Raw genomic sequence first — 10,156 nt, 5'->3', positions numbered from 1 at the left:
CTATCCGCTAGGGGACCCCTACCTCTCCTTATATACTCTGGAGAAGGTAGGGTTACAAGATAAGTATCCTATTTGGTATTATATAATGTCTTGCGGTGCACGCCGAGCAGCGCCGTGCATGCCTTGATCTTGTGGGCTGGGCCACCTCCGATGGTGTGGCCCATGTCTTGGGGGCCATACCCCCATAGCTGGCCAATTTCAAGTTTTGCTCACCGCCGGTCCGTTTCACCGTTGTGTCTTGGTTTGGTTTACGGTGAGTCTCTTGTCATCGTTGTAGTTCATTTGATGGCCGTACAAACTCACCATTGACCCCTCTATTTGGTGCTTGCCTCGGCTTGGCCAGAACCTTCACCGGTGATGGACTGACTCGTTGATGCCGCGCCCGGAGCGCCGCCGCACGGTGCGAGCACACGTGGCCCGATCACCTCGTCGCTTCCCCGTCTTATCCATCACTGTAGCTAGCCTCGGGGTAAGCTCCTGTTTCTCTTGCCCAAACTATTATACTCGTCGTAGCCCTAGTTTGTTAGAGAAGGCGCGCCGCCGTGGAGGTTTGCCCACCTGTGTGGGCAGCACACTAGGGGTCATCGTTTAGCTTTAAATCACCACTCTAGGTTTCATCTTGGCCCCGTGGTGCTCACAGGCTTGCTCATAGGGCGGGTGCTTCGCTCTGATGGCCGGTGAGGGCGCGCTGCGATGGCCGAAGCCACGTTGCCATGCACGTGGGGGGTTGTCGAGGACTGACTTGTTGCGAAGATAGGTTTGTTGGGGGTGCTCTCTGCAAAGAGTTTCTCTGGTGCAATAGTACTCGAAGGCGCCGCATAATATCCAGGTAAGCTAGGGGCTATTTTATAAAAGTGCGGTATGGGCGCGGGCTCCCTCGCCTTGGGCCGCTGCTGGGCCAGCAACCGCACGCGCCGCATCCGCGTGGGCCGCTAGGGCCGGTATGGTTGCTGTCGGTCTCTTTTTCTTTTCTAGGTATTTTCTAATTTAGTTTCTAAGGCAAATTGTAAATTCAATATAAATTTGTACAGTGGACCAAAAATTGTAAAACCAATTTTGTTAAGCTTCTAAAATCATGATCTATCTGCTAGTATACTTGGTTCACGTGGTTCTAAAATATTTCATGGATGCTTTAAATGTTTTAACATGCTCTAAAATTATTAAAGTATGAACTTGTAGGAATTTTTGTGACAAAATAATGATAGTGTTAGCTTTGAAAATTTTATAGTAGCTTTACAATAATATTATGTGCTTTCTGTAATTTTTGCAGCTCCAGAATAATTAGTTTGCTAGAATACCTATTAAGTCCTGGTTTGAAAATATATTAAATTAATAAAATAAATTAAGGATATATCTGGGGATTTTGTAGCTAAAATACTTATTTGGAAGTAATGCCTCACCCAACAACATGGATATGTACCCTTGTACGTTAGTCGCTAGAGCTAGCTCGTTAGTTTAGCAGGGTAATCGTATTTTAGAGTTGCGATTGTCGTGATCATTTACGTTTTTGCTTTGCATCCGTGTATATCATAAGAGGAACAACGATGTATCAAGAAGTCGACCGAAGTAGCGGAAGTAGATGGTGACTTGATGATCATGCCACCATGATGAAAAGCTAACTTGGTTATAATTTATCCAGGCAAGCCCCGGTGCATAACCCCTGTTATTCTGCACTTTTATTTTATGCTTGTGCATTAAGTTTAAGGAGTTGAATGAAACCCACTTGCATATATATATATATATATATCCTATGAGTTTTACTAGTATGACAGGATCATATAGATTGCTATGCTATAGGACTTTGGTAGAAGTCGAGTGATTGCTTGTCACTCGCGAGAGATAGAAAAGATATTATTGTTGTTATTATATTACTATCACATGGAATATATATGAATGATAATTGGAGACCAGATGGAATGGTACTTTGGATCTGAACTTGGTTTGGCATTCGAGCGATGCTCGGATTGCACTTGTTCTGCCTGTGTTAGTTAAAGATCGTCCGTTGCATTGGATTTTAGTCAGGTCACAGACTTATTATCCTGAGCGCATACTTGCTTATGGGGGTGGAAAGGCTCGTTGCTCTCTTATCGTAGGTTCTGGCTCTTTCTGGACCGACTGATTGAAGACAGGGATGGTGGAGGTCTAAGCACCACACTGAGTCCGGGACTCAAGTGTGGGGACTTGGAGTCCAAGTTTGGACGGAGACCTGGACCCCTTGACAGGAGAGTGGTGGGTTGGTCCTGCTTGTGCCTGGGGTATAAGTTGGACATGTGTTTTAGGGTACCTAGCTAGGATATATTGGTTCACGAATCATCGTGTAATACGGTATGGCTTGGCTACGATCTAGCACTGTAGTAAGAACTGAAATATGAAATATGGTAAAATGGTTCTGATTGCTTACCACCTGTTTGAAAGTAGCACATGTGCTTACATAGAATGGTTAGTTAATGAACTAATGATGACTGCTAATGAAATTGAATATAAGGATGCACGCTTAGTAATGCTTCCTGCAGATGCAATAAAACCACAAGCCAGATAGCCTTGTATATCCTTAGAGTCTTTTCTTTTCTCCTGACGGGTAAGTCTTGCAGAGTACAATTGAGTACTCAAGGTTTGTTCTACCCTGTTGCAGATGACAGGAACATGTGGAGCTGACACTTGTGTGTGTAAATCTTCTGGTGGGCTCAGCGAGGATTTCCTTAATGTTGCGGGCATAGAGTTTATTTGAAACTTCCATCCAAAATGTGTTACAATGAAAAAAAAACTTATAACCTATTATGATGTATATAACGGATCATCATGTTAATGTTTAACTTGTCATTAAATGATTTTATTTCCGCTAAAACTCTGACAACATGGTTATATTCTACTGTTATAAACAATAAATATTATACTCTGATGTTGTATGGAAAGTGATGTAAGAAATGGCTAAAATGTTGTAAGCTTTATTCTCTCATTTATGATCCTGTTGAAAAATGTGAATTTTCGGTTTCTCCCATGGGATATGTTCGACAGAACTGTTTAAATTAGCTTACTCTTAGGATGTTTAGCGTCTAATAGAAGATAAACACCTCCGTAAGTGAGTTATTTTAGATAGTTCTGCCACAACGGTCCCGGAGCTGCTGCTGATCGTCAAGGCGGAAGCTGACCTGTGGGCTCAAGCGGGGGCCAAGAACTTAAGGAGTTTAGCGTGGGGGGTTGCTTGCTATCCACCGAGATCTTCAATGTAATCTTCGTTTCAAACCCGGCCTAGGGCTGGTGCCTTGTAAATGAACTATATTTCTCCTTAATGTAATGATACGCTCTTGCGTATTCGAGAAGAGAGAGAGAGGGGGAGGGGGAGGGGGGTAGGAGAGAGAAGAAATTGTAAAAGAAATGTGTGAAAAAAGAACGGCACAGAAGAAGGGCTGTGCGGGTACGCTCTCCCTTGGCCGAATAACCCAGACTGGGCCGGCCGGACGCCGCATTCCCCGTTCCTTCACATTTGACCCCGCGTGTTTCCGTCTCTCTCCACCCTCTCGCTCCCCGACGAGGCGACGACTGGTGGGCCGCCGCCGCCGCCGCCGCTGCACTACGCCAAGTTCTGAGGCCTCCATCGCTCTCTTCGCCAGCGGCGAGCAACCACCAGGTATTCCCACCGCTTATCTTCCCTTCCTGCTATGGGAAGCCGAGCGCCCGAACCCTAACCTAACGCTATTTGGCTATTTGATGTCTCCTAACTTCGAACTTTTTGCAAAAATTATCCGGTGTACATGTGTACATCCATGTCCCTTTTCTGGGTCTGCCTCTGCCCGCTTGAATCCAAATTTTTGTATGATGTTTAAGTCCTTTGACGATTGCCTCGCTGCAAGTCATGTGTTGCAATATCTATCCTGTGAAAAACCAAGAATATCTGTAATCAACCAAGAGAAACCAAAAAAAATAGATGATTGGTGGAAGTGGCTATTCTTCCTTTGCAAGTAGTTGTGCCTTGTAGCTAGATCTAGATTGGTCCAACCAGAATACTCTAATGCTCTTGTATTGCTCTTTCTGATTTTCCCTTGGTCAGCTAAGGTCATGGCAGAGACGATAGATCTATCAGGGGATGGAGGTGTTCTTAAGACAGTAGTCCGGAAAGCAAAAGACGATGCTATAGCGCCATCTGAGAGCCTGCCCTTAGTTGATGGTATGGTACTACTGTATATATCTTGTGTTTTGAGCAAGCATTGCATAAGCAATATCTTTTATTACTTCTGTTTGATTGGACAATAGCCAGTAACTGAGTTTTGATATGCTCTCCTATTTGTTAAGTGTTAACTCGTTCTAGTACTTGATTCACCTTCTCTGCCCTCAGCTAACTGCTGCATGCATTTTTTTTTTATGTTGTAAAGTGAACACCTGCTGTTGCATATTGCCACTATTGACTGTAAAATAATTTCAAGATTTCAGATACTGTGTCCCGAATAAAGTCATACAAATATGAACATTTATCTTTTTACCTTGTCTATAGTTCATTATGAAGGTACACTTGCTGAGACTGGTGAAGTTTTTGATACCACCCATGAAGACAACTCTATTTTCTCTTTTGAAGTTGGACAAGGGGCTGTCATCAAGGCATGGGATATAGCCTTAAGAACTATGAAGGTTTGTAAATCTTGAGTTTCTGGTATGGTCTTCACCATCTCTGTGTAACATGATTGGGCATATCCAAAAATTGAAGGTTGGCGAGGTTGCAAAAATTACATGCAAGTCAGAATATGCATATGGAGCTGCAGGCTCACCACCAGAGATACCTCCGAAGTGAGTTCCTCTATCACACTATCTTTGAATTGGTAACTTGAGTTTCCCCAATTTAATAAAGTTGGTAACTGTTGGTTCTTTGTCTATGTAGTGCAACACTTATTTTTGAGGTGGAGCTAGTAGCTTGTAGGCCGAGGAAAGGTTCAAGTGTGGGCAGTGTATCTGATGAGAAAGCCAGACTTGAGTAAGACGTTTCCTAATGTTACATCCTTAACATTTAGCACAGAAAAATTCAGTTATTATACGATTTAGCACAACTGCACATGTGTCCTCGAGTGAGCTCTTGGTGACAATGTAATATTAAGAGATAGAAATCAAAATGTTGTATCCACCTTGCAATCAAATATAGTTTGTTCATTTGATCAGAGTTCAAGAAGTATATAATGATCATAAAGTAATTAGATACATAAATCTGGGCAGGGAACTTAAGAAGCAACGAGAGCTTGCTGCTGCTACCAAAGAAGAAGAGAAAAAGAAGAGGGAGGAAGCAAAAGCTGCTGCAGCAGCCCGGGTACAAGCAAAGCTTGATGCCAAGAAGGGGAAGGGAAAAGGAAAGGGGAAATAGATTACGACGTTGCTGCTGACTATTGTAACCTAGAAAATAATTATGTGGGAGCATCCTGAAACTGCTTCGTCACTTGCTGGCTACTGTGCTTGATGTTGTACCCTTTGCCCCTGTCTGGCATGTACTGATGTATCGAAAAGAGCTGAGTATAAATAATATTTGGTATCTATGTAGATCAAGAATCTTATCGTATGCATTACAGATTGGCGTGGCTGCTGATATGGGATAGCATGTCTGATTTGGGATGACATGTTGGTCAGTTCGTGTTCGTTAGACTAGCTGCATGTTTTGTACATGAATGTCAATTATTGGAACTGCAGTGTGTTATAAAATAGTCCACATAGTAAATATTGGAACTGCGTAGTGTTTAAATAGTCTACATAGCTAGCCTTTCAGGGACCAGGATTCCCTATTTTCATTTACAAGGCAAATATGTACGTATGTCCAGACAGCATCCCCAGGGGTTAGGATTTACACGGAAACTCGCAAGTCAGGCGGCCCTCAAATCAATAAGCTCTCCGGACGCGGACGGGGCAGAACGCACCAATGTGTAGTGCTATATATAGCTCAAGCATGTAAAAGTACATCAGATGTCACATTTCATTATAAACAAATGTACACAAATAATCTGGGAAAATTGGTTTTCATGACCTTTGGCTACATTACATGGCTCTCAAACACATGAACTAACTTTACAACAGAATTGCAGTGCTTTTTTTTTGGGTACGAACAGACTACTCCAGATTACAAGCGAGGCAGATTGAATTTTATCAAGTATGTGAAGAATGAAATAAAAAAAACATGGTTAAGAGTTCATGTCTCGACTCAGGATAGACACCTGACGAGAGGCTGTGGTAGTCATCATCTCCTGCATCTTGCAGAGTTACAAGACCCTGACCTGACCCAATTCAGAATCGTTCAGACCAAGCACGTTCTAGCAGCTTAATGAAAAATCCTTTCACAAATTAGCAACTACCTATTGTGACTGTGCTGCTATCTTTTGTAATCACATTGGTGTAGATATCGGAATATCATAGGATGTACGGTACCGGAGGCCATTTCCAACAGTATTCAATACAGGGCAGAGCCAGCAAAATATGTTAGGCCCCAGAACCTGCGAACAACCAGGAAGCAGTGGAACATTAATAGAAAGTGATGCCAACCGTGGGCAAGATGAAAGCAACTAAGGTAGTATACCATAAATGTGTTACTCCATGTTCTTTTTTGTTTGATGTTTTGGGTGCTGCAAAGCGATCATTTTTATTTGATGTTATAATATTTGAAGAAGAGTTATGCATATGCTCATTATTCAATTTAATATTTACAACACTTTAAGAGTCCAAACCTCTTCCTTCATCAGTCACAAGTGGTGGTTTAGGGAACAGACAAGTTTAACGATGTGCCATGATCCTTATATTATTTGATACAAGGTTAATTCATTCCTTCTTGCTTAAATCCGGATGGGTAGGGGATTGGTAGCGCTACACTATAGATGAAGTTAGCTCCTGACAAGAGTTTCTAAGCATTCTAACAAAAATAAACAATGCAACTAACTCATATCAACTAAAGATAACATGCAAACTAACTCATCCAAACCTATGCACTGTAGTATACCAGCACGGTTAATGGGGGCATAATATGCAATCCAGCGCATAACAGGTTGCATGAGTCATAATTGTATTAGGGGCATATTGTCTCAATTTGTTTATCCACTTAATAAGCATGCACAAATCTAAATATCAAATGCAAAAGAAAACTAAAGTATGAAATACTTGACTATTAAAATGAATGCTTGCAGCATAACATATCAAATATTGATAAAATCATTTTTCATGTTATGTCTCCATCTTGTTTCTTTCTCCTGAACAGATTGGGTTGAACATCCAAGTTATGGCTAGCAAAAGGTCAATCCCAATTTGTTGACGTCTTTAGACAGATGATAGGAAGATTGTCAATCGTCATTAACCTTATTTCTTAGTAAAATACTGGGCTATTCTCATTTTGCACTTAAAATTGAATATGTGCAACATTCATAGAACCACAGAATAGCAGTGTAAATAGTTCTTACTGAAATAAGATTCTCATAGACACCAAGGTCATATGGATGATGATAGATATCTCCACCTTTTTCTGCCAACCACATTGCTCGAACTCCTTCATGGTACTGCAAGCCATTAATAACAATCTTGTCAAAACTTCTATAAACAAGAGTACTGTCCGATATAAAGACAAAAATCTTAAGTCACAAACCTCAATTGTAGTTTTATTCTGTAATATGAGGTAAATATGCCAACCCAAGAGCACTGCCAATGCTAACGCTAATGGAGAAAGAATGACCCCACAGATAATCTGCCAATTTGATAAGTTCTTCAAAATTATTATTCAAAGGGAATTCCTGGCGATCGTTCAGATTAACATACAACAAGCTAGCAACTTCTGTAGCATTCCCAGAGTACTCACAATGGATGTTCGAGAAGAATCGCTGCCTGGCTGCTCATCTTTAGGAACACTGTGCAAAACGCTCCCTATGATCAGAATCTGATATCAAAATGAAACTTTGTAATGCACTAAGCCTCAGGCAACGTGGTTGCTAGAGTAAATCAAAGAAACTCAATTACCAATGCATAGAAGCTTGCAACCACAGCATACAATACAAAGACCAAGAAAATCTTGTAGTTCCCATGTCCAACACAGTTATTAATCCAAATGCAATGATGGTCCTGCGCATGTGAGTTAGGTGAAAATACGAAATTGGAGAGAAGGAGAGCAGTTAGAAGAATGGAATCACAGAATTAACACTAGCAGCACCATTTTTAGAACACATCTCTTGCAAACATGGCAATGGTGTGCACGTGGAGGTTTATAGTGGCAACATTTCTGGCAATATCTCGAGTCACCACCCTGCAAAAGTAGAGATGTTGTGAAACATACTAATGAGAAACTACTTTTGTCAGATACAAACAAGAAAGTCTAACACAGTGATGGGCTGGCCCATGATTTTTCCAAATTAAAAGAATGTGCTCAACTCAGCTTACCCTCTCCCTTCCTCATCTTTTCTATGACAAACTAATATGGCACTGTAGTGAGCATTCACTTTGAAGTTACTGAAGCTAGAAACGAGCAATCATCTACTAAGGGCCTGTTTGGCAGAGGAGCTCTGCCATCTAGGAGAAGCTCTGCCAAATAGTTTTTACTGAGAAGTGATTCTCTGAAATGAACTAAGAGGCTGGGAGTTGAAAAAAGTAGCTCCTCCTGATTACTCCATGCACACGCAGAGTCATAGAGAAACAGAGTTTATCCTAGAGAATCATAGAGAAACATTCTTAACCAGAGGATCACTTCTCTCAGAGAATCTAGAGTACGAGCTCTACCAAAAAGGCCCTAATAATCTAGAGAACAAATCAAAATCAACTTACAGGCCATTTGGATCCCTTCATTTTGGAGGAATTGAAATCTACTTAATGGATTAGACTATTTGGCTTGGAATTTGAGATTCCACAACTTTCCAAAGTTCACATATAAGCCTATCTCAAATTCATAGGGTGGGAGATAGAAATCGATTCTATAGATCACCATGCTATGTTTCTAATCTGCAACTTATAGCACGTTCTTCAACTCGCTTCCCTATAGTAGAAATGCAACATATAAACATCTCCCTTGCATAGCTAACAATAGTATACAAATATATTCCATATACAACCATATTAGCTTAATTAATATGTGTCTAAATTATAATTTATTAGAATGAATTCAATTCGAAGGATCCAAACGGGGCCTAGGGAAATTAAAAAATCAGACTAGATCCACTCACTTGGTATAAAGTACTGACTCAACTCTCGAATCTAAATTATCTACTTGTAACACGTCCACCTACCAATGTCCCAGCTGTTAGCTGGAAATTCTAGAGCAGAACTATTTGTACCCAAAATGGTCCAAAATTATCAACCAAGGTGCATCTGAATCTCATTTGCTCAACTTTGAATAAGTTTCCTAAATTTCAAATGGACGGTGGCAAATTTAGAATCAAAGGTATTCACCAAAACTATCCAAAATTACTAACCAAGCCGCATCAGAATCGCATTTTCTCATCTTTGAGTAAGGTTTCCCAAGTTTGAAACGAACGATAGGAAAATTTGAAGCAACAGCGCACCCCCCCCCCCCCCCCCCCCCCCCCCCCCCCCACCCGCAGATCCAGAACAACACCCCAACACCTAACAGCGAACGGAGGCCCGCCCGCCGAACCCAGGCGAGCAAGGGAGCGAAAGAGAGGGGAGGGGTGGGGCAACGCCAACGCCAACGCACCTTGCGCTTGATCTCGTGGACGGTGCTCTCGGCGTCCTCGACGTCGGGCACGAAGCCCGGCGGCACCCGCCCGGGGTCCCTGCGCACGGCGACGGCGTAGGTGGCGAGGCAAGCGGCTGCTAGCGCCGTGAACGCGGCGGCGTTGGCTACCCCCGCAGCCGTGGACAGGCCCAGCCACCGCGGCACGGCCACGAACACCGTGGTGTAGTAGACGTACCCGATCGCCGCGACCACGGAGAAGATCGACAGGGTGAGGTACCCCGGCCGGCCCCCCATCGGGGCGGCGAGGCGAGCCCTAGGACTCGGGTTCTTCCGGCCGGCGGAGGCGCATCGGGACGCGTCCGAGCGCGGGCCAAGCGGGTCGGGCGCGCACGCGGCGTGCGCCCGTTTAAGACGCTCGCGCTCCCTAGTCTATTCCGCGGGCGGAAGGAGCAGCGGCTGGAGCTGGGAGGCAGGCAGCGAGCGAGCAAAGCGTGGGAGCGGACGAGCGACCAGCCTGCCAGTGCGGGC

At 43.1% G+C, this 10,156-nt stretch overlaps 2 protein-coding genes across 3 annotated transcripts; one reads left to right on the top strand and one right to left on the bottom strand.

The window, feature by feature from the left end:
* Window positions 1–3,435: 3,435 nt before the first annotated feature.
* On the top strand, window positions 3,436–5,540 carry LOC136517926 (peptidyl-prolyl cis-trans isomerase FKBP20-1-like). Its single transcript, XM_066511581.1, has 6 exons — window positions 3,436–3,628; window positions 4,049–4,165; window positions 4,490–4,623; window positions 4,700–4,779; window positions 4,871–4,963; window positions 5,200–5,540. Exons 2-6 carry the CDS (start codon window positions 4,057–4,059, stop codon window positions 5,342–5,344), a joined length of 561 nt encoding a protein of 186 aa, XP_066367678.1. The 5' UTR covers window positions 3,436–3,628; window positions 4,049–4,056; the 3' UTR covers window positions 5,345–5,540.
* A 370-nt stretch (window positions 5,541–5,910) lies between these two features.
* Window positions 5,911–10,156, bottom strand: LOC136516584 (probable protein S-acyltransferase 16). 2 transcript variants are annotated; one of them, XM_066510016.1, is made up of 8 exons: window positions 9,647–10,156; window positions 8,153–8,245; window positions 7,963–8,064; window positions 7,805–7,882; window positions 7,595–7,693; window positions 7,413–7,508; window positions 6,321–6,458; window positions 5,911–6,242 (listed from the first exon to the last, which is right to left on the bottom strand). In XM_066510016.1, the coding sequence occupies exons 1-7, from the start codon at window positions 9,920–9,922 to the stop codon at window positions 6,351–6,353; spliced, it is 852 nt and encodes a 283-aa protein (XP_066366113.1). In that variant the 5' UTR covers window positions 9,923–10,156; the 3' UTR covers window positions 5,911–6,242; window positions 6,321–6,350. The 2 variants fall into 2 exon arrangements, with proteins under 2 accessions (XP_066366113.1, XP_066366112.1); XM_066510015.1 differs by having other exon boundaries at window positions 5,911–6,458.

This window comes from Miscanthus floridulus, chromosome 17 (genome assembly GCF_019320115.1).
Source record: "Miscanthus floridulus cultivar M001 chromosome 17, ASM1932011v1, whole genome shotgun sequence".
In the NCBI taxonomy this organism is placed as follows: Eukaryota; Viridiplantae; Streptophyta; class Magnoliopsida; order Poales; family Poaceae; genus Miscanthus; species Miscanthus floridulus.
The sequence above is the reverse complement of the archived record's forward strand: the minus strand, read 5'-3'. Positions and strand labels throughout refer to the sequence as shown.

Coding starts and splice junctions, on each gene's coding strand:
- LOC136517926 (XM_066511581.1), top strand. CDS start 4,057: ATGGCAGAGACGATAGATCTATCAGGGGATGGAGGTGTTCTTAAGACA. Junction 4,780..4,870: donor CCACCAGAGATACCTCCGAA/GTGAGTTCCTCT, acceptor TTGTCTATGTAG/TGCAACACTTATTTTTGAGG. Junction 4,964..5,199: donor GATGAGAAAGCCAGACTTGA/GTAAGACGTTTC, acceptor AAATCTGGGCAG/GGAACTTAAGAAGCAACGAG.
- LOC136516584 (XM_066510015.1), bottom strand. CDS start 9,922: ATGGGGGGCCGGCCGGGGTACCTCACCCTGTCGATCTTCTCCGTGGTC. Junction 7,883..7,962: donor TTGCAAGCTTCTATGCATTG/GTAATTGAGTTT, acceptor TTTTGATATCAG/ATTCTGATCATAGGGAGCGT. Junction 7,694..7,804: donor ATTCTTCTCGAACATCCATT/GTGAGTACTCTG, acceptor TCAAATTGGCAG/ATTATCTGTGGGGTCATTCT.